The 24,378-nt window shown below is 32.4% G+C and overlaps 2 protein-coding genes across 2 annotated transcripts; one reads left to right on the top strand and one right to left on the bottom strand.

The window, feature by feature from the left end:
* Positions 1-4,069: 4,069 nt before the first annotated feature.
* LOC106772682 (ureidoglycolate hydrolase) lies at positions 4,070-8,900 on the bottom strand. The gene is made up of 12 exons (XM_014659224.2): positions 8,718-8,900; positions 8,539-8,624; positions 8,192-8,266; positions 7,912-8,040; positions 7,225-7,311; positions 6,854-7,056; positions 6,674-6,776; positions 6,294-6,385; positions 6,161-6,223; positions 5,718-5,958; positions 4,882-4,922; positions 4,070-4,369 (listed from the first exon to the last, which is right to left on the bottom strand). Exons 1-12 carry the CDS (start codon positions 8,898-8,900, stop codon positions 4,257-4,259), a joined length of 1,416 nt encoding a protein of 471 aa, XP_014514710.1. The 3' UTR covers positions 4,070-4,256.
* Positions 8,901-16,234: 7,334 nt separating this feature from the next.
* LOC106771189 (DNA repair protein XRCC4) lies at positions 16,235-21,538 on the top strand. Its single transcript, XM_014657114.2, has 5 exons — positions 16,235-16,460; positions 16,564-16,706; positions 16,814-16,942; positions 18,667-18,789; positions 21,035-21,538. The coding sequence occupies exons 1-5, from the start codon at positions 16,307-16,309 to the stop codon at positions 21,269-21,271; spliced, it is 786 nt and encodes a 261-aa protein (XP_014512600.1). The 5' UTR covers positions 16,235-16,306; the 3' UTR covers positions 21,272-21,538.
* The last annotated feature ends 2,840 nt before the right edge of the window (positions 21,539-24,378 follow it).

Raw genomic sequence — 24,378 nt, 5'->3', positions numbered from 1 at the left:
TGACGTCATGAATCCTAGAATCACCACTATAAAAAGTGTTCTATTTAGTTATTATTTGCACTTAAGGATTGTTCTCACGGTTGAATTTGTGGTTTTTAATACTAAAAATGGAAGGTATAAAATTTACCTAACTAGAGAAATCACATCAAATTGCCTAATAAGATAATCAATCCATCATTGGAAATATTTGTATCAAAATGTTTATTAATCGAAATTTAAATATAAATAACTTCTTAGATTTTGAGTGTGTAACTCAACTCTCGGTGAAAGTGGTGTATCATTATTAGTCAAATACTAATTACTAATAAGGGTAAGATTTTCAACAATGCCCCTTGTGCTAAAGTTTGGAAATTTTAAAAATATGACTAAACATTTATAGCTATGGTTTGATTTGTATCTTAGAATTTATATTAAAATCAAACTCAATTCGAAAAACTAGTTTAAAGAGAGACATTTCTGGTGTTTGTATACACTTATTGAATGAGGTTTCTATAATTTGAACGTGGTATCTCCATCATAAATAAATAATAGTAGTTATGATCTGGTTGATGACATAAAACACTAATTAATTTTGCCAGTGAGGATCACTAAATCATGAAGGTAATGTCTTTGCAGAAAAGCAATTAGGGAAAAGACATCCCATCTAATGCATTGCTTAGATCCTATCCATGACTGTTCCTGCGTAACCCCTCGAAAAATGCTCATCACCCTCCCATCATTTATTAAATTCTTAATAATTCATTCAAGTTTTGAACTTTAAGACGTTACTCTTTGAATTTGAGTTCAACCACTTGAATTGTCTTTAGCCCTAAATCATTTGCAAATTAATATTTTTTAACATCCAGTGCAAATAACGGACACAAAATTTGAATTTCGTGGCTAGGGTTTTTTTCAAACCAAAGTTTGAAGCTTTCATCAAAGAATATGCATGAAAAAGTAGCAAAGCTTTCCTGGGATGTGCATGCTTGTTGTTCGGTTTGCATTGATTCTCATTAGGGAAGTGCGTGCATTACATTCTTTAAATATTAATAATGCACTTCACATACAATTTCATCATCACGTAGAAAATTATGGATATTGAAAAAACCACCAATGTTGGTTGAAATAATAGCTGGATTTTCATGAGAAAAAGTTTGCATTCATTTGTTCGGCAAGAAACTTAACAAGACAAATAATGAGCAAGTGTAAATTTCACCATTCACATGTAATTTGTGAGTTAAAATTATTAGAATAAACTTCAATTCTGAGAGGTTTATTTATAATTTTGTTTGAATTTTATTTATTAATTTGGATTTAGTAATATTTAGTTTGATTTTGATAGAGATAAAATAAAAAAAATAGTTTTGATTTTCCATTCATTTAAATTCAATGTTATTTTATTTTTTTTATATAAGATAGAGATAGATTAAATAATTGTTTTTATTTTGTTTTTAGTTTTTATTATTTATACTTAATTCAAACTCTATTTGTATTTATTTAAAAGTAACCAAAATTTAATAAAAATTACCCCAATAAATTGAAGAGTCCTATTATAGTGTGTGTCATAGGAGAGTCAAATTATGAGTATTTGAGTGTTTTGTGAGAGAGATAACAAAGATGATTAATAGATGTTGATGAAACAAAACCAATTATGATAATTGGTGCTTAATTGGTTTTTTTCGTCACTTGTGACACTTATTCTTCCGTTAACAACCTTTGTCATCTTTTTCACAAAACACTGAAGCATTCACTATTTCTTTCAAGGTGTTTGACTCTTTTATCTCTTTTTTTTTTCCCTCAACACTTAGAGCATAAAACTCTTGATACCATTTTGTAAAGAATAAACATGAGACACACTATAATAGGACTTTGACAACTTTTAAATAGGTGTAAATAAGGTTTTAGACCAAATACAAATAATAAAAATTAGGTTTAATCATTTCGGATGTCCCTGTTTATGCAGAGTTGTCTCAAATAGGTCTTCGTATTTTAATCGGTCTCGATTAGGTTCCTATTTTTGTAAATTTGACTCAATTAAAACCTTGACGTTAATTAGAGTGGACGGCATTAAAATTTTTATGTGTTGGCTTGCTGATTGTGGAATTTTTAATGACGTGTCATAGTGTGATCGTCTTACCTGGAATTTATTCCTTCTCCTCCGCGTGGTTCCTCACGAAGCACCGCCTCAGTGAGACCTCCGTGTAACAGCTTAGCTCCTGCGCATCAAGCAATGGAAAGTCCTTCGGCGACAGCATCCTCTGCACGCTCCTGATCAGCGCGAGTAGGTTGTTCTCTTCGGAGGCACATAACCTCGGGGCCTTCCACGACGGAAGGTAGGGCCATCGGTCTTGCACCATATATGAAAAAGATTAAGGTTGATGGAATTAGCAATATATGAAAAAGTTTCGTTTTTCAAACATTTGTTGTACTGGTATGCAGATTTTGAAGATTTTGTTTTTATTATATTTTCTTCTTTTTATTTTGGGGATTGTACTTGATTTCCAGGAGGTTGTTTAAGTTAAACTGACTTTTCTTTACTTCTCCAAAAACAAAGGACCTTTAAACATCCATCTTCAAATGTCTGTTCCTGGTTTTTAATTCACGAATGTTGGTCAGTTTCTGGACTGCATAAAACATCCTTCCTTTTTGGGTGATGATAGAGAAAATTGAGGAAAATATAATGTACTGTGGAGTGTTTTTCCATTCCAGGTATCTGTCACATCTCCTGTCTTAGTGAGTTATTTATAATTAATCCCTGAAACTAGCCTGAGCATCACCATTTTTGTTTTCATTGGATTTGTTAAATCTAATGCTCCCAATTTTTAAAGTTCTCTTTTTCTTTTCTTTTTTTGTTGTTATTTCTTATGGTGTTGTGGGGATTCGAAGGTGACAAAGGCCTTTATCTTGGAAGATGAGTGCAAGGTAGAGGCAGGCAGAGTCGATCATGGTCCACAGTCTTCTCGTCGACAACCACAAGATAGGTTAACTAACAGAGATAACATTTTTGAAATATTACGACTTTGAATTGTGCATAATGAAAAACGGGTTTCAGATCCGTGAGTTTTATATTTGGAAAGTTGGAATCGAAACGAAGAAGATAAAGATTCATTTTCTAATATCTGAAAGAATGGAAAATGTTTTGTACAGTGAAGAAAGAGGAAACGACGTCGTGCCCTTTTTGACGCCATCTAGTCAACAAACCACAGTGTCACGTCATTAAAAATTGCAATGTCGTCCACTTTAATTAACGGCAAGGTTTTAATTGAGTTAAATTTACAAAAATAAAGATCTAATCGAGACCAATTAAAATACAAAGACCTATTTGAGACAATCCGAAATGATTAAACCTAAAAATTATAATGAATTGAAGAGTCCTATTATAATGTGTGAAGTTTATTTTCTACAAAAATTGCTTTACCCTGTTTGGTCTGTTGAAAAGTCATTATTAGTTTAACAGTAGAAAGTTAAGAATAAAAAGGCTACATTAAAAAACAATGGTTTAGAGGTCAAATAAATCACAATCTAAGTCAATTGAAGTACAAAATAGTAGGTACAAACCTTCCCACGTCAAGGTCGAGTTTGAGTCATAATTTGAGAGTGAAGAATGAGCGGTTTCTTCTTTTGAATCTCTCCATAGTTTAAGCAATAAACATAGGCATGGGCGAAACTACCCACCTGGAGCACGACAACTAAAATTCATCCTTACTTTACTAACTTCTTCTTAAGGAAGATCTTACAACCCACAATATCATTTTCTCACTCAAAGGATCCATGAAGGGCTATTCCAACTACCAAACTAAAAATATGTATTTTTGCCACTTATATTCTAATCACTTTTATTTATTGAATCCAGCTGTTTTGACTATTTTAATCAGGTGGGATTTTAAAATGCAATATGGACAATAGAGAAAAGTAAGATGTCTTTTGTCTCCATACAAAGTGATCCAACTATTTAAGATTTAAAAAGGCTATTCTGGTTGGGGTGTGTATGCAACTGGGTTCTACAATATCAGTAGTTTCTTTGTCTTTTGAGCAGTTTGGTGAAGTAAAAATCACTCTTGTGAGTCCTTCCACAGGCAGGCAATTATCATTTTACAACAGTAAAAAGTGTTTCTAATAAATCTTCTAGTCATATTGAATAGTTCAACCCCTCATCTTGATAGAATAAAGGGGAATTAAGTTTTAAATTATTTAATCAGTAAGCTGTAACAGTCAACTGTCTAACAGAAATAAATTACGTTTTTTCAATTTTTTCAATAATGATAGTCCACATGAACTCACTTCAGAAGATGTAACTGACTGGACAATTTAGCTAGAGTGAGCGCCAATACTTTTACACCATTAGACATATCTTGAATGCTGGCAAACTCTTCAGGCTTATGGCTGTACCCTGCAAAAGCAAGAAAAAGAATATTGACAAATTCTTCTTTATGAAGCTCTTAGAAACTTTTTTTTTTCATATCCCTACTTAGCTCCATCACTGCCCCCCTAACTATTAACAAGATAAGGTCAAATTTGAGTTTGAGACAGACATCGAATCTTCAAACCCACTTGGCACCCTCCATTTACTAGTTGGGGAAAACCCAATCCTCAACCAGTTAAATTCGGTTTTCCAGTCAAAAGTTGGGTATAGTAGGATGGGGATGGGGATCAAAGGCTATATGACTGAGTGTTTTTGTCAAACTTAACATGAAAAAAGTTATATGAAATGTTCCTGAATTCTAAGTTCATTCATTAGATGTTTATTTACACAGGATTACAGCTCTACTTTTCAATCACTATAGGTGCTTTAAAATAATTATAAGAGGAGCACAAACTACATTTTGTTCCCTTTCTTTTTAGCTATGGATTGCACAAGAAATGCTGAAAGTGCAGGTGGTTCGCAATAAGAAAAGTAAATACCTTTGTAACAAGGAATGAAAATCATGCCCATCGGAGACAGCCTGCAATTAAAAAATGGGCATGCATAAGCAGCAGATATTTAATTCATATAATAGCAAACCCTTTGTTGTGTTCTTGTAACATAATACAATTGATTAAATTATGCCAATGGAGGTCTTTCAACTGCTGTCAGAATGTTTGCAAGCATTAAACTTGTACATGGCAATAGGATGAAAAGAGAGACAGAAGGCTCTCAATAATATTCTTCTGAATGTATGAAATTATATTAGATTCATACAATAAGCATTGAAACAAGAAAAAAAAAAAAAAAAAAACTATGCATCAAACTATAGCAATAATTAGGACAAGTACCAGCGTAACGCTACTACTAGTACGAGACCACCCCGACAAGTCTAAAAACATGACAGGACTCCAAACATAATAAGAATCCCCATATTCAACAAAATTAAAATGTATGCAGTTTCTGAGCAGGTAAAAATTATGAGAAAATGTTTTGTGGGTCCAAATAACTTATCCAATCCATTCACTAGCATGCTCAAAACAAGACTTCTTCTCCTTATTTTTATATTTCCTCCCATTTGGTCTCCATTCTGATTACCATTATGGTCAAGGTTTAGTCCTTGTATAAAGAGAAAGAAATTAAATGTATTAGAATAGAGCAGTATTCCCCCAGCTCATGGAAATCACGGAACCTTTGAATGAACATTTTTCTTAGTTAGATCTTACGTCTTTTCAACATTTGAAAATTTAATAATGGATATTTTGGGGCACTTCATACAAAAATAATATCTGCTCTAGCAAAACAAACTGTCATCTTTCTCTCTCTCCAGCATTACCTGGCCATAAACAATGAATCATGATAGGCTCTACTGATCATCAATTTGCTTGTCAAGTTTAGTTCTTTTGTTGCAATTTCAACTGCCTTTATGACAGCTTCATCAGAAAGAGCCGGTGGATCCTGATTAATGACTCGAAAGTCAGAGAGCTTGACACCACGGGTTTTGGTTATTTTAATTGCTGATTGATGAATTTTCTCCACCACTTTGTTTCTTCTTTCCTCATCAATGTCTCTTGTGTCTATGGCAAGACAGAACAATTACAATCTAAATATTTGTATGAATGATTATAATACATTAGTAACTGAAATTATCCATACGTGGTGAAAGAAAAAGTAAACAATTATCTGTAACAAGCACAAAGAAACAGTATGGTAAAACCAGTTGTAATTTAACATTGAGAGAATGCCTGGTACAACTGAAGTTGTCCCGTAAATACACACCAATTTCTAGGTGAGATTTGCTAGGGATGCTGTTGATTGCTCCAGGATGCAGTTCCAGGATACCTTGTAAAATAAAAGAGATTAGTTTAAATGAAAGTCCTAGATTAACCGAGGCACTTCAATAATAACTTACCAACAGTGCCAACGGTATCAATTGACCCAGACTCCAGCACATGCCTCTCCACAGCCAGGGCTAGTTCAGAAGCAGCAAGACCAGCATCATTTCTGCTCAAAAGGATATATAAAGTGTAATTAAAGCATTAGAGTTTGTCCATTAAGAAGTTTCAATTTCAAAAGGGATCAAAATAGTGGACTAGAAAATGTAATGGATTCAAAAGATAGAATGTTACTATTTGGTCTCTCAAAAATCATGGAAAGATATTGAACAACATAAAAAATTCTGCAAACTATAGAGGAAAGATATCTGCATTTTCAGTTCAAGTTACTGCGATAATAGAAAAGGATAAGTGTCTAATGTCACAAAAATAATATCTAATTTAAGACGGAAGACACCTGTTAGGCATGAGGACCGCGCCTGCATGGCCCCCATTTCCTTCAAATTCAACCTTTAGACTTGCTGGAGCTGCAATGGCAGTAACTATGCCTATAGATATACCTGGGTCAAGAAACATATTACGTCTGATCATTGAAGTTATGGCTATTTTAAGGTTATGTTAGCTCCAAGATGCGTACCTTCATCTTCCAGAATAGGCCCTTGCTCTATATGCAGTTCTATAAAAGCAGAATACGTTCCTTTCTTTAAAAATACACTGGATAAGTCGTCTCCATTTTTCCCATACCCAGCAGATCTTGCAGCATCTAGGAAGGATATGTTTTGAATATCAGTTGTTGTCTTTAGAGCATTTGCAAGATCCTCACTCCCGGACAATAAGCGGCTGCACAAAAGTAACAAATGACGAAGCTAGAAGTAGAATATGGATGTAGCTTTGTTATCATGTCAGTGAGACAACACGAGAGGATAAAAACGAATTATGGATTTGTTGATAAATATAACCACAAAGAGGAATCCTATTCGAAGACAGTACATAAACGCAGTTCCTGACCTTCCCAAGCAACCTATCCCAAAGCGTGTTGGTTCTTCTGATGTGAATGATATGACTTCCAATGATCTTCTAGGTTTAAAACCAGACCTGTGAAGGTTTACAATCAATATCACAAACATCACTACTCGCAAAAAAAGTGGATAATGAATTATTGTACATTGTAAGTCTCGTCTTGGCAATTTGGATCTTTCATGCATATAAGCAAATGCAAGGAATTAGTTAATGTGTGGAACATCTCATTTCTCTCCAGTTGTATGAGTTGATATTTCGGTATTTGCCAGAGCATAACTTGTTACTGTCTTTAAAGAGTTTAGAGACATGGTATGTTGTTTAACATCGAGTCATCCACAACACAACAAATCCATTGATACTGTTCTGGTAGCATCAACTCAACAAACCACAGAAAACTAAAGTCATAAAGATTTTAGTAACTTATTGAATAGAAAATACAAGTTAGCTTTATCTTGATTCAATGTCTCTAAGGAAAATGTTTGAACTTTGAAATTATTGTACTGAAAGAGATGAGTGTCTATTTGAACTAACTTCTGCAGAGGCTAATGCAGAACACCAGAACAATGAAAATGCATTAGGAATTAAATGTGCTGATAGACAAGAATTAAACATTTTTGTTTTCTGAACTATTAATTAAGTTCTACAAATAATAAGGAAAACAAAATAAAATGAAACCTTTTTAGGACTCTGATGGCTTCGATAGCGCCTAAAACACCAACAACTCCATCATACTTTCCAGAGTATGGTATGGCATCAATGTGCGAACCTGTTGCAACTGCAGCAAGCTCAGGCTCGAGGCCCTCCCTGAAGAATGCGATAAAGCGAAATAGAAGGTTACGAGGTTCACATGTGCTTGACGACCCAGTTAAATATCAGAGAGAATATTATAAAAATATAATTTTGGAATTAGATGTTATTTTATTTTGAAAGCTTTTAGGAACAATCGAACACTCACCAACGGCCAAATATGTTACCAACAGCATCCTCTCTCACAGATAGACCAGCAAGTTCCATCTGGGTTTTTACATACCTACAGATAAAAAGACGAGAGTAAAAGTCTATAAAGGCAGATTATGGTCAAGGCATATCTTCATAAGATTGAATAGTTTATTCGTGCGTAAACTTAGGAGAAGAAAAAAAAAAAACACTTGCACCTCCTTTCTGCACTGATGTAAATTCACCTTTGCATCAGTCTATGCAGTGTTACATCAACACGGTTCTTTTACTCAATACCACAACCAAAATATACAGCCCAGCCATGGTAATAAAATTAAAAAGAAAAATGGAACTTGATTCACGTACTTGCGACCCAAAACATCCTTGTCAGTGAACAAGACTCTGGTCACTGATGGAGAAGGTGAGTCAGAAAAAGCTGCAAGCTCGTCAATCTAAGAACAAGACACGGTTAATAAGACTGTAAACAATCATCACTGCCAAAAAACCAAAAACCAAAAACCCCAGTTGCGTAAGTAGAGTATTACCTTGTTCTGCAGAGCTTGAGCATCAACGGAGAGTGAAGTGAGTTGGAAAGAGTGAGGTTCGTTGATTGCGTAGCCAGAAAATTTCTCCATGGTGGCTGTGATAGAAGGGTCATCATACTGATGTTGCTGAGCAGAGACAGCAGTGAGAGTGAGAACTAGAAATAGGAGCACAGAGTGAACCATTTTTTGAGGTATTAATTGATTGGCGTTGCTATCAGCAGCCACACCTGCCTCATCGGCGGTAATAAAGGATTCCTCTGCACGTGTTCTGTCTATTCACGTGCAGATAGCACTCTTGATTCGTGAAAGTGAACGACATAAGCCCCACAAACCTAATATCCCATTATACTCAAATAAGGTTTTCAGAAAATAAAAATATAACAGTTTTCAAATAAAACCAAATAACATTTTACTTTTTATATATTTTATACATGTTTAGAAAGGGAGGATATGGTTTAATTTCTTTATTTTAATTTTCTTTTAAGTAGGGAGGACAAAAAATAAGCATGGCAACTAATATAACAAGTTCTTTCATTTTCATCAATCCGTTTATTTCATCAATACGTGTATATGTCAATCTGGTCATCCAATTCATTAAGATTGACTAGTTTGTTTATCTCAACAATTAGTCATTTGATCCATTTTAATTATTATGTAAATATGTTCTTCGTGTTTATCTCGATTATCTATTTAGTTTCTATTTTGATTATTTAGTAAGGTTGGTTCATTCTGTTTATCTCAATCAATATGTCTATTTTTATCTAGTTCTACCATCTCATTCATTTTGTTCTATCAGTCTCTCCATCTTATCCAACTCACTCATCTTGTCAGTCTATCCTTCCAATCTATACGAGTCATCACATTCCTTGTAACCAACTCGATCATCCCATTCATCTTAGTCAGACTGTCTCATCCTGACCATCTTGTAAACTCATTCATCTCGTTCATCCCAACCATCCAGTTGATATGGAATCATAATAAGTCAGAGCAAAAGTAATAATAAAAGAACATAAAAAAAAGGCTCTTGAATCGGTTTCGATTGGCTTGGTTTCTTCATACAGTTGGGAAAAAAGACAGATCCTTCACTCTTTCTTTTGGACTTGATCCTCCCCGATTGAAAGCTACTTGATGGGAAAAAAGACAGATCCTTCACTCTTTCTTTTGGACTTGATCCTCCCCGATTGAAAGCTACTTGAGCTTGCCTATTGGTCAAGTGGCCTGAAGCTCATCTAAGGATGTCAGTCATAGTTGCTTTCGCCCTTGGCCTGAAACTTCAACCTGCCATAAAAAAGTGGCATGATTCTAATTGCCCGATCCTATGGTTTAGAGGTGGAACGCGGATCCTGCTCCCATGTGGTACGATCCGGCTTATACTTGTATTGATAGCACGGGTACTTTGCTTCCTTGTTGGCTTGGGGCAAATCCCTTCCCTACACTGAACGGAAGGTCNGTACTANGAATCTATCAAAAATATNTGGTCCGGGGAGCTATCTCACGAACTGAACTTCTGAATATTAGCTTTGCAACTACGTGCTTCGAACCTTTCCTGGGATTGTTGTGCCTTCTTGTCCTCATCAAATCACAACTAGTTCATTCATTTATCTTATCGAGAATCTAAGTGTGAGTCTAAGTCTTACATTAGATAAAAATGATAAAATAAAACATTATATAAAAATAAATAACCAATCAACCAATTATCTTAAAGTTTTGAATAGCGAATATATAAATGAAAAAAATTGAAATAACTAAAGAAAAATTATAACTATATCATGAAATCAAACTCATTTATTTTCAATATTTGTTAGTATAGAAAGTTATTGAATATCGATTTCTTATCATAATTGAGATATTAATGATTTTATATATAAAATCATGTACCTAACAAACTAATAATTATTAACGGTAAAAAATTGTAACTTTTGTAGCAGTAAATTTGCCACCACATTATTTATAAAAACGGTAGAGCATCAAAGAAATAATGTTAAATTTCAAAAGTTTAGAAACAATAAATAACTAATTACTAATTATTAACAACCTTTCGTTTTAAGTCTTGAAAAAAAAAAGGATAAAAGTGCTAATCTGATTACAAAAACTTTTCAAAATACTCAAAATCTCAATTCATTGAATAGTGGGATTTTTCTTAAGATGGTTGATATTTCGTGTTAGACATGATTTATTTATATAATAGCAGAAATAAAATTTCAGAATAATGAGGAATGAAAATGTTTATGATTAAGTTTAAACTAATTTATTATTCTTTTTACTAAAATTCCATAATTTAAACTTTTTTAGTTGATCACACATTTTTAACAATAAATTATATTTATAAGGAGACATTGGTCATTAACTTATATGACATGTCAATAATAAAGAAATAATTATGAAAACAACAAAAAAATAATTCATCTTTAACTTTTGTAAGGTTGTAACTAGAATATGTTGCGTGATAATATATTTCAGACGAAGGACGTTATTAGACAGAAAAATATAATATATTATATTTCTAAAATAAGAAGATTATATACATTTCTAAAATATATATATATATCTCTAATATATATATATGTATATGTTTCTCACAGTAAAGTTAAGTTCTAAGGCAATCTTAAGATATAAAGCGCAATCAATGAACTATGATAACCAAATAACAGTAATAAAAGAGTAATGAATATGAATTCAATGTCGAGCTACTTGACAGTACTGCCTACTAGCAACTGTCCAATATTCTTTATTCATAGGAGACAAATTATTTATGAAGAGAGAAATTCGATAAAGTACAGTGAATAAAACGAAAAACTTAATATAATAATTAAGGTTGAAAATATTATTGTATCCTATATTTTTTATCCATTGGATTTCAATCATTAATTGAGCTTTTTACTTGTACGAAAAAAAAAATTGCTCGTAGTCTTTAGAATATTTCATCTAAAAATACTGAAGATAATTATCATTCACATTAACACAAAAACAATTAACTTTATAAATAATCAAACTCAAAGAGCTGTATAATTTCTCCATTCACAAAAACAAAAATTAGTTAGTAAAAACTGAAAACAAAGAAATCAAAGTTTGTCAAACTTAACCATTTTTTTAACAGCAATCAGAAAAAAAATTTAGATACTTTTTTTCTTTTTACTAAAACTGAATTTTATAATTTTTAATGTTTATCAAAAATTACAAAAATTCATCGATAAAAATATTGTTGATGAAATTTATCAACAAATATATATATTTTAATTATCGATGGATGATATCTGTAAGTAATATCATGACTCAAAAATAAATTATTTAAGCTGTCGAGTTCTGAAACTCATCTTATAAAATTGTCGAATTCATTCCCAACTAAACTCTTCTATCTAATGTACACACAATTAACAAATTTAATTCAACCATATTTTAAAATATGAAATTGTTCTTGAATTAAGAATATGCAACAATTTTAAAAACTCAGAATTGTTAGTAATTAATATTTATCAATAAATTCTTTTTATCGATAAAATTCTATCGATAATTTTAAGAATTTTTGTAATGAAAATAAACAACTTCTTTTAAATAAATTAGTTAGTTTCAAAATGTTTATCTAATAAAAACAATTAATTACTTTGTTTTTGTACTAAAAGAAAGATTGTGTAATGGTTAGATAATAAGAGATTAATGGAATAGTTATTAGGGTAATTATCACGATTTAGAATATGAGAAATTATAATGAATTTGTTATATTTGTATTTTTAAATTTATCTTTTAATATTATTAATTATTGTAACTATTGTAATAATCAATTAATGATTGTAAAATTACTTGTTTTTCAAATTCTTACAACAATAATAAAATTAGGATCATGCAAATATATATATATATATATATATATATATATATATATATATATATATATATATATAGATATAGATATAGATAGATAGATATTATCTACTACATATTAATACATTATTCTCTTAATTTCAACCCTTTTTTAATTGACTTGTCTTGATTTAAGTACGTGTTTCGGTATTTTTAGAAGGAATTAAAGTAAATATATTTGTAATTTTCAACTTTTGTTAAAAATATAGATTCCTATTTATACTAAATTTGGATTTATGTAAATTTACTTTTGTTGTGGAACTTGTTTTAAGTAATGTAGTTTAACTTTTTTTTTTCATAACTAATAATATAAATAATTTTGTATTTTATTTTTATATATTTATTTAGATTTTTTTTATAATCTATATAATTTGATTATATTTTTTAAATTTTGATTCTTTATCATGAATTTGATGTAATTGTTATGTTTTGTATTATTTTTTAATAATATTTTATTTGATGATAAATAATTAACGAGTTTTTGGCATGTCAGCTTATATGATAAATTTGGTCTAAGATAAAGTTATTTGAAACTTTAAATTAGTTATCCTTAATTGATCACATTAATTAATATGTTCTTGGTTAAATCAAGAAGTTACAAGTTAAATTGTACAATTAAATGCGATAAATGTGTTAAATTATAACATATGTAATGTAAATAATTGTATTAAACTATGAACCGATTTGATAAGTTGATTTTTGTGGTTTTAAACACTAGAAATGTTCAAATTTCTCATAATAGTATTTTTTTTTTTCATTTACATTTTCGTCCACAAGACTGAGTTTCTTAGGCAGTTGAAAAACATTATATATAACAAGTTTAATATTTTTTTATTAAAATATATTTTTAATTTGATCAAACTATTTTAAATGGTATTCCGTTAATCCCATTTTTTTAAAATTATTTAACTCAAATTTAGAGTGACAATGTTACTATGATAATTATTTTTAAAAGAAATGAAATCAAATGGAAAAGATAAAAAAAAAAAAAAGTGAAAGTTATCATATTAAAAAAAAAACTATTAAACATACGTAACTTTTAAGTTTTGTTTGTTTTTAATATTTCAGCATTTGTTTTTATCTTTTAAGGAGAAAAAACAGAATAAGTAAGAAATGAAATGAACTTTTTTTGTAAACTATTATTAACGTAATATCTCATTTTTAATAGTGAAATACTAGTAAAAGGAATATTACATATATGATAAATTAGCTATTACAAGAAAACAAATCTACTAAAGACGAAATATCTTTCTAAACTCATATCAATCAGGTGATCATCGCAAAAGAGAAAACATACAAAGACTGACAATAGAAAAGTAAGAATAAGCTAGGTAAACAAAATTTATTTATATGACACAATTATTTAACACAATTAGATTACATTATAAACATCAAAATGTACACAGATTTCTCATGCATTAACCACTCAACACGACTCATCCAGATTTGTATAAAATGTCGAACTATTGGTAGTCTTTGCACTTGTATAGTTCAGCTAACACTTCCCAACACTACACAAGGTTAGTCCTTATACCAGTTTATGGCTAAACTCTAAGCCTAGACAAGAACCTCCTTCTACTCTCACCACTCACATCGTTCTTCTCTATTTGAGTATGAACGGTGCTTGGAGTGTAGGGATAGACTTACCATTTCAAAGCTCTATACATTTATACAAACAACAACAAAATCCTCCACAATCACTTCCAATAATCTCATCTTGAGATTTCCAAATCATACTCAATTATATCATTCTAATTCACAATCATATTCTTTCCAACCACATAAGCCATATATATAAACATTCAAGACACTCTTTCAATCAAACAACATCGATCAATCCATGGTATAAGGATACTCTTATTTTGGTAAGGAAAACAACTCTGGAACCCTCACCAACAGCTCCAGAAGGGTCTAACCCCCCCCCCCCCAAATGATGTAAAGAACGTCCAAAACGAACATTTAGAACCCTAAAAACTCCCCAAAAATGTTGCAGAGCTGTTAGGCGGCGCCCAACACCCCACACGGGCGCCCAGCGCCATGGCAGTCGCAAAACCACATCAAATTGGACCTTGGAGACCCCACCATCAACTTCTAAAGATCTCTAGGACCCTTCAAAACTTGAGAAAACTTAGAGAACCTTGTTGTCACTCAATTTGACACTTGAAAACTCACTTTTCACTCCTACAAGCTACCTAATTTCATTTCCATCCTTTAAAACTCTCAAACCAGTTTGCAACCTGCATAAACAAGTCCAATTACACTTGCTAGGACTCTCTAAAACCACATAATACTCTCAGTAGTCTTACTTCTCATTTTCACCCCTTAGAACCCCTAAAATGGGCTAAAAACTCAACCTATGAAGCCATTTTCCATTTCAGAACATATTTTACTGGTTTAGTCATCTAGACAAGTTCTGATAGGTGTGATAACATACCCCTAACCTTCCAAAACAGTACAGACCTCTTACCTCACCATTTCACTACTCAACACCCTCTTTTTGACTAAAAATCATGCACATACACCCTCACAAGACCTCCACTCCAATATATATTAGATTGTACTGTTTTAAGAGTTCAAACAAGTCTAAAATACCTCAAAAACAGTCTCTAAATTGCTAATGCTATCAAACCATCATCCCCTCTAAAATTCACCTTTCAAAACCCCTAAATTTCACTCTAAAATGGTATAGAATACACTCAAGTGTTACTTCTCAATTTCAACTTCATAGTATAACTATTTTAGGATTTAAACCAAATATAATAGACCTAAAGACCTTTATCAAACTACAGAATTCCCTTTAAACTCACTAATCCAAAATTTGACATGCTAACACCTATCACTTTAAATCTCCAATTTATACATCAAATCCTCAATTCTTCCAACTATCAATAATAACACAGTTTTATATCAACAACATCTCCATTTCATCATACATTCACAATTTTCAAAAACACATCATAAAAGGGTAATTACTCATATTTTTCCAAATTTCACACCATTAATAATCATATAATCACATGCACACCAAATGACAGATTACAAACATCTTATTACAATTACTAAAAGCAAACCAGCTTCCCTTATCTGAAAACTCTTCTCTTTCACTATAATTCTCAAGATCGCAAGACGTCGAACAAAAACCCTCTTTCAAAACCCTAACCCCCAAATATGAACCCTAAACTATCGTGAATTCAATCCAAGTCTCTGCATTTGCTAAGAGACTTGAGAATGAGATCTCCATGCCATAAAATGTTATTGCCGTAGTATCCGTGAGTAGAGGTTGTCCAGTTGCAGAGAAGAAGTCACGTCTACTGCCGAAGTCGCCTCCTTACCATATGTGCAACAAATCCCAACTTCACAGTGAAAAAAAAAATCTTCTTCTACCGTTTTCCTTTTCTTACACCCATAACCTTAAGGTTTCATAAAAGAAAGAAGAAAGAGAGAAGATAAAGGGGAAAGAAGAAGAAGGGAAGAAGAAAGAGAAAAAAAAAAAATTCTTACAATTAACTTATTTACAAGTTAATTTATAATATTTTATTAATTTATTTGAATCTGATTTTTAATTATATATTAGTTAAAACTATTTTTTATGTATAATATTTTTCCCTTTGAGAAACAGTTCAAAGATGTATAAATTTTGGTTTGTTATTTATGTGAAAGTCAAACCTGAAAGATGAAATTGACAAAAGAAGATAGACAGAGGGAGGTGGAAGTGCAGGGCAAAGGCATCCATGGCGGAGGAAACAGAGAGGTACACCTGCTCCAAGCTTCTCATCCCAAACGCTCACACTGCAAAAGAACAACCCATTTTCGTGAAGGCCACTTGGTTTCCCTCCCACTTCCACCTTGCCGTCACCGACGGCCTCACCGCCTGGCATTGCCACCGTACATCCCTTTTCGCTCTTTTCTCATTTTCAGCTACCCATTTCCGATTTCTTGCAAAAATAATCTTCTAAGTTCTGATTTTTCTTTTCTTTTTAATTTCAAGCATCGGAGAAGGAGGTGAAACAGCGCGCCGCTCAGTGGGACCTCGCAGTTTCAGAATACCTGGACTTGTCTGGGCGCTATTTGGGGCTTCAACAACAGGGCTCTGTCTACGCCTTTGACGATGCTGGTGATGGCCATAAGAGGGTTATTATTACTCACTCACTCACTCTTATCCATGTTAATGCTCTGAAAACTGGTGTTTTAATATCTGTTTGCTACTTTTGCTATTGGTTTTGGTATGAATGTTGCAGTTGTCGTGGACGTTTGAAAAGCAAGGAATTACTATGCTTTGGAGATGGAAATGCTTGCTGTCTCCTGATTCTAAGAAAAGTAATGTAGAAATATTGGACTTTCTCACGGGCTCGAACAATAAAATAAGTGTAAATTCTGCTTAACTTGTGCAATCTCTTTGCCTTAATGTGTTCTTTATACAAGTAATTTATGGTTCGCTGTGTATGTGTGTGACATTCACTTGTCTGTTTTATGTTTGTCTGTTTGGGCATTATGTCAGTGATGTTTTGAATATCCTCTGTTTATTTCAGACCAAAGGAAATGAAGGAGGGGATACAATTTTGAAATTTTAATAGAAGAGAAGATGAAAGATTTTTTTTTTTTTGAACTGTTGTTTCTAGAAGTTTTTTTTTTTTCGTTCACTTTTTTAGAGAGAGCAGTGTATCACCATTTACATTTCCTTTCCTGTTTTTTTTTTTTTTTTTCTTTCCTCTCATCCAAACAAACCATTCAGTAAAAGTTATAGTTTCCGCTTGACCAGGAAAGTAAGTTTCTCAGAAACTGTCTTTCTGGTATTCGTCAGTAAGTGAAGACGGCAGCATATTTTTAGTTAACTAGCTTCTATATGCTGGTGAACTTTTAATAGAACTTATGCATCACACTTTTAGCAACTTGTAGAAAATCTAAACACTCGAGATGCTTTGAGAGGTAACAGATAGGACTCTTCAAAGGGGTGAAATATGGGGGTAAAAGGCTGCCTTGTCATTATAATATTCTTTATTTTAGGAAAGACAGGATGAAATTGCAAAAGACTGCATGCCATTGTTCCCTTGTCATTGATTCAAGTTACATTTTCTGTCTGCGTGAGGAATCTTTGTTTATAGAAAGACTGATAAGCATAATTGTTTGTAGAAAAACTTGGTTCTAATCTTGAGAAGGTGCAAAACAGATAAAGTATCTAGAACTGAATCAGGAAGGATATAAACTCTTATTCAGTCTTATTTTGCTCAGATTTCTATCATCTGCATGACTGTATGAGGGATAGTCTTGTACATACAACAATTGATTTCTTCTTGAATCATCATGGGAGGTTAAAATATCACCTTTCCTAAAGAACAAAATGGGCAACAGTCTTTCTTATGTATTCAAACCCTGAATATATTTGTCAATAATAGTTGAATAGTATAGGAATAGTGTAGGTACTCAATCGTGGCCCTGAGCATACTCAAGGTGGGCGACCTACCACAGCCCAATTTTTGGTGGGCAAAAAAAGGTCTACTAAAGAGGATTTAATATTGTAGATAATTAATTGACTTAAAAGAAGATTTGAGCAATATAATACCTGAGGATATTTTTGGATTGCTTTTAGTATTGAAAGACAAATAATTTTTCTAATCAAGATTTGAAATTACGTTGCAAACATCTAAAAGTTGTCTAAAACATGATTACTCTTATGATCTTGATGGTGAAACTTTGTTTGAAGAATTAAAAGTTATTAGACATATTATAACAATTGAATGAAAATCAAGTTTTAAGATATTTACTTCTTTGAAGATATTTAGTTGTTTCCCTAATGCATGTATAACTTACATATTGACTATTCCTATTGCACCTGTTGGAAGAAGTTTTTCAAAATTAACTATTCCTAAATAATGTTGATTTTTTTTTTTAAATCTTGATTATAAAACTATTATGGATTATTTTGAAACAAAAAATACAAGAGCAGTACTTAAATGACTAGAAGGACATTGTTTTGCCAGTTTGTGCTGGACACCAAAGTTCTCAGGACCAGCTGTAGATACCTAAGACCTTCCTCCCTTTTCATTAATTTTGAACATCACAATTAGTCATGTTTGTTTACATCCATGTACAGGGCAAAGTTGTTGGAGAAAATGAATTGTTTGAGAAGATGAAAGTGGAAGCTGAGAAGTGCTTAGCCCAGAGTGAGAGAATTGCCAATGAGAGGCTGGAATTTGAATCTGAAATTTATGCAAAGGTAACTTCTTAACTGTTAGATTTTAGTTGTTTTATTTTATATCCGCATAGCATGACTCAGCCTTGTGTCAAGAAGGCAGGTTGGTCCCAGAAGATGGGTGAGACTGTTAACTGATTTGAAAATCTTGCTATTTTAGCCATTCTTAACTATATGTTCAATTCCCATAACAAGTTCATCGTAACCATTTTCTGCTTGAAATGTTAAAGATTTATAGTTCACTAGAGGCATGGTGTAACTTGTGTTGTCTTGTTGGTTCTTTTGCTGACCGTTTTATATGGCTTTGTGCATGAGAGCCTTTCTGTGTTCTTGTAAAACTTATTGCTATAAATATTTTTAATTACTTGTTCTCTTCTTTACCTCTTTTAATATTTATAAATTTATAAAAGTGAGGTGATTGACTTAGCAAGCGAGTTTGGGTTGTTGGTTAGGAAGCTAAAAGTTTATGAGAGAAAGAATAAAAGAGGAAGTAGTGAAAGGCCGAACGGTATGAATAGTGTAGTATCGAACGGTAGCTGAAGAGGAGAAGGGAGTTCAAGTCGAATGGTATGAATAGTGTAGTACCGAACGGTAACTGAAGAGGAGAAGGGAGTTCGAGCCGAACAGTATGAATAGTGTAATACCGAACGGTAGCTGAAGAGAAGGGAGTTCAAGCCAAACGGTATGAATAGTGTAGTACCGAATGGTAACTGAAGAAGAGAAGGGAGTTCAAGCCGAACGGTATGAATAGTGTAATACCGAATGGTAGAGAGTTAGAAGTTGAATGGTTTTTTCCTGTTAGAAAAGGGCGTGTGTAGGAGATACTATAAATAGTTTTACAAAAATTCTATTCATTAGGTTATTATCTTTTGGGTAAAGATTGGACATTCTTGCCTGTGGAGGAAGGAAGGCTTCTTTCGAATACTTACTTGTAATTCTGTTTTTCATACTTTACAGAGTTAATTATATACATACTCATACATTTATCTTCTGTTAATCGAGTGTTGGGGGAGAGAAGAGGGAATAGATTAGGTTATCGTCATAAAGTAACCTAACAGTGTTCCCTCGAGTTATTCTAGACCAAGAATTTTACCATTAACTTACGAGGTTTTGAATAAGTTTTACTTATTAGAGTTTTCTACTGTTTAATAGACAAAAGAACTCTGTAGCTTTTTCTAGTGTACAATCATGAAATGAAGCAAAGTATCTGAGTAAGACAGTACCTGGATGCCAGGTCTGCAAACTCATTTGAATCTCAATGCTAAAAAAACTCTAGCTGTTTTTTATTATATTATGATAGAAAAAAAAAAATCGGAGTAAGGCAATACTCGTTGGATGCAAGGTCTGAAAACTTATTTGAGATTACTATATCTCTTTCCATGCTAACCTTTTTGTTTCCCTTAAAATTTCCTTTCCTTTCTTTTCAACAATGATATATTTTTTGTTCAGATATACTTGGAGTTCCTCTATTTTTGTGCAACCACATTTTTACTTAAATGGTTTTTCCTTTAGTATAATTTAGATACTAGGTGATGTCACAATAAATATACTAGCATAGTTTACGACCTTTCTGCCAATATTATTTCCGGCTATGGAAAGGGTCAAATGTAACAATGTAATTATAAAATTAGTGTTGTGACCACCACACATTGGTTATAAATGATATAGATGTAATTAGTTTTCTCTGAAAATACTCTTATACTCAAGTATTTTGGTAACTTTTTCTTGATTAGGTTGTATATGATTTCATTAAGTTTCTAGAAATACTTACCTAAAAGTATTTGCTTTATGACGTTGTCCTTTACGATGACAAAAACTTGAACATTGAGACTAAAGATTAATGTACTTCTACTGAATAGGGTCACTTCCTAAACCAAAACTTTCTCTTTTTCTTTTCATATTTTTCTGTGGCAATGCCTAAATCACTGGCTGATGGCCATTCTCTCAAGATAGTAAAATAGTTTACCAAGGACAAGTCTGTACCAAGTTCTTGACAACTTGTATTATTTTGTTGTGTTCGAATAGTCATGAGTGGAAACACAATTAATAAATAAATGCGTTGAGGAATTTAATTTGAGTAGATCACCTCTTTCACCAATACCTGGTTATTGAGGCCAACTTAACTAGTCGAAGGATGATGCTGTGTTAATATTGAAATTTCTTCATTGTCTTTGGATGGTTTTCATTACATGCAGTGTTACTAATTTTGCATTCCCTTTTTTCTAAGTTTCAACCATCAAGGATGACCTCCCGTTTTGTTTTGTTTTAGTTTCTGAGGGTTTTAAATTCCAAGAAATCAAAACTGAGAGAGCTTCGAGATAAGCTTTCAAAACAAGAGAATACTGAGAAATATCCTCAAGAGGAAGACACAGACAAAACTGAGAGTTTTGGTGAAGAAAGTGATTTTGACAGAAGTGATGAAGATCCTCAAAAGGACATTACTAGTTCTTCAACGGATGTCATTGCAAATAAGCCTTCTCGTACAAAAAGAACTAAACGGACGTGACAATATCTGCAGCAAGCAAGAGTTTTTTTACATCTGGGAATTGACATCATTACAGAAATTAGTTAACTGATAAGCACGATGTGCTCCCTTGTCAACCTTTGTCTTGTCCTGTGTACAGCTTTGTGTACTTCTCAGATTCTATGTACAATGTTTACACTGGCTTCAAGGTTGCATGCCACTGCTAACTATAAGCTTCTTACTAATTTTTCTTTTTTACGCTAGAAATATTTTGATCTTTTGTTAATTTAATCGTAACATTGATACTAATTGTTTATAAGTTTAGTTATAATAACTAATTTCTTAAGAAAATTGGTTCGTTACTTTTTTGGTATATTTCTTCCTATTTGTTATTTTTAGAATTCAAATACAGATTTACTTGGAAACATGCATTATTGATTTTGTTTATATTGAAAGATATCTTGACAACCAACCACCCAAAAAATTCAAATTTTAAATTCAAAACTTATTTAAGGTACTCTGTTAATTTCATCTGTACCAGTAACATGTGGAAGTGTATCAACAATTTGGGTTGACGTACCTATGCTCTAGGAAGATGTTTTCTAATTTCAGCAACCTATTCAAGATGATTTTGTAATAATTTTGTTGTTGTTTTCTGATTTCACCAATTATAAATGCTTGACCTTGCATAAGTCTATTTTTTTAACGTTTTGTGTGTGTAATAAATATTATTGTGACATGAGATTTAAAACGGATCTTTAATAAGGTCATGTACTATAAGAATACGGTTTAATTTTAAAATTTTGAGAAATCAAATTGAAAATAATCTTTTTAGAGTGTAGATTTTATAATTTTTATATTAAAATAAAATTACAAAAAGGTTTTAAAACGATAAGAACTAAGTGATTAATAAAGTTGTTTCTTATACAAATAGAGTGGAATGATGGAAAAATCAGAGTCCATGGTGTCGATATCTTACATTTTCATGCATGCAACTGCACTTCTAAAACGTGTCTTCAACTATAAATCCTCTTCGAATTCGTACACATTGATATGGATTTTTAGAATTGGTAAAACCTTTGACACCGACTCTGACTTTTATATTATTATAGATTCACACTTGTGATATTGAAATAGCTAGTTGGTGTCAATCTATGTATGTATTTATGTCAAAACTTTGAACTGCAATTCAACTTCTCGATCACGTTACAGGTTGTTGTTATCTTTGGACATTAAGATGTGAAATGGAGCCAATAGAAACTAGCAGCATATATTGAATTGTGGTAGTGTCATATTATTTATAACTTTTGGCAAAGACGTGTTTAACTAGAGGAATGACGTCCTTCAACGGTGAGCTAACCACGTAATAAAAACTACAAATAGCCTGAGTTAGACCCAAGAAGTCTGATTATTTATGACTATTTATGGGGAGAATGCAAACTTATTAAATGAGTTAGACTTATGGAAAGTTGTAATTTTTGAATTAGAACAAACCAGAGTATCTGTACGTATTGAATTGTAGGAGGTTGTGTAGTGTNGTCTAAAGCCTGATTGTTGTTCAGAGGTTCAAGAAATGTATCAAACCGTTCTGTTTCGGTAACATTTGTCTGGGGTTGGTCGTCCTTTCTTGTTGTGCTCCGATCGTCCTTTCTTGTTGTGCTCCGATCGTCCAATTCTTCATGTAATCCTTCCCGATTAGGGGTTGACCTGTAGAAGACACTCTGACGCTCAAGTCAGATATATTTCATAGATAGGTCAATATTTTTATTAGGATATACCTGGACATCAGTTGTATACTTATAAGGCTTGAGACAGCCAACTCCATTGATTAACCATTAATACAATATATTTTAGATAATCAAACTCAATAATTAATCATTAATATCGTATATTTGTAAATTAATACCTGATAATTGTCCATGAATGACCATTAACTCTGACCGGTATATTTCATATGCAAGGATTATTACGAGCTTTAAAAGGAGTTACTCATGTTGTATTTAGGGATTCTATCTTCGAAGCTATTATAAGTCTTTAATGCTCTCTGTGGATCTTTTTCCTGTGCAAAAGATTTTCACTCCAAAAAATATAAAATAAAGTAAACACTCGAATAGTTTGTAATTTTATAATGAAAAGGCGTTGGAACCTGACAAAGCTGAACATGTTGAGTAGTGGACTGATAGTTCTTTTTCGAACTTTCTGCGTTGAGCGGGGATTTCTGAAACCATTTTCCTCCAGGATTCTTCGAAGTCAGAACACTTCGTGCTTCCTCCCTTCATACCACCCGATCAGGAGTCAATTTTTTGACTTCCTGAGATTCTTCGAAATCAATTTTCTGACTTCACTCCTCCTTCCTTCATACCACCCGATCAATAGTCAATTTTCTGACATCCTGCATGTCTTCCTTATTCACCGATCAAGAGTCAATTTTCTGACATCCTGCATGCTTTCCTTATTCACTGATCAGGAGTCAATTTTTTGATCTACAAAACTATGAGTCATTTTTCTGACTTCTTCCCGAACGTCCTCAGCAAAATATTGTCTCCAAAAACATGCGTTAAAGCCGTCTTCACTAAACTTCAATATTATAATCAATTTTTTATTTGGAGATAGGAATATTCCCTTACTATTGAGGTTGCTTAAATCAAGAAACGCTGATCGATCGGTGTGCAGATTTCCAGCTATATGTAAATGGCCAAGTTTACCACCGTGACGTTTCCACATTAGATCTTTTCTAAAGAATTTTCCTTCAACGTAAGAAACTCCAACTGAGATGGTTGTCTAAGTATATTTGTTTATGAATTTTGCTTCACCACTTTCATTTGGATTGTTGTACGCCACCATAATTCCTGAAACAAGTGCATAAAGCAGTACAAGAATATAAAATGTTTTAAGGAAATAGGAAATAAGCACCCATTTTTTTTTTTGAAGTCAATGAGTAAATAAGAATATGGGCTAAAATTGCCGCTTTCGACGCTGTTATCCGAGCATGTGGCGGCGCTACACTCGCCGATTTTCAAAACCATCAGCTTCAACTCCATCAGGTTGTGAAGATAATTCCCCTTCTATTTCAGCGGAAGAAGAATCACTATCATCGCATTCTGAGTGCTAAACGCTGCAAATCAAAATGCCATCTTCTCATAAAAATA

The sequence above is a fragment of the Vigna radiata genome, chromosome 8 (assembly GCF_000741045.1).
Source record: "Vigna radiata var. radiata cultivar VC1973A chromosome 8, Vradiata_ver6, whole genome shotgun sequence".
NCBI lineage: Eukaryota > Viridiplantae > Streptophyta > Magnoliopsida > Fabales > Fabaceae > Vigna > Vigna radiata.
This window is presented reverse-complemented; position numbering and strand designations above follow the sequence as displayed.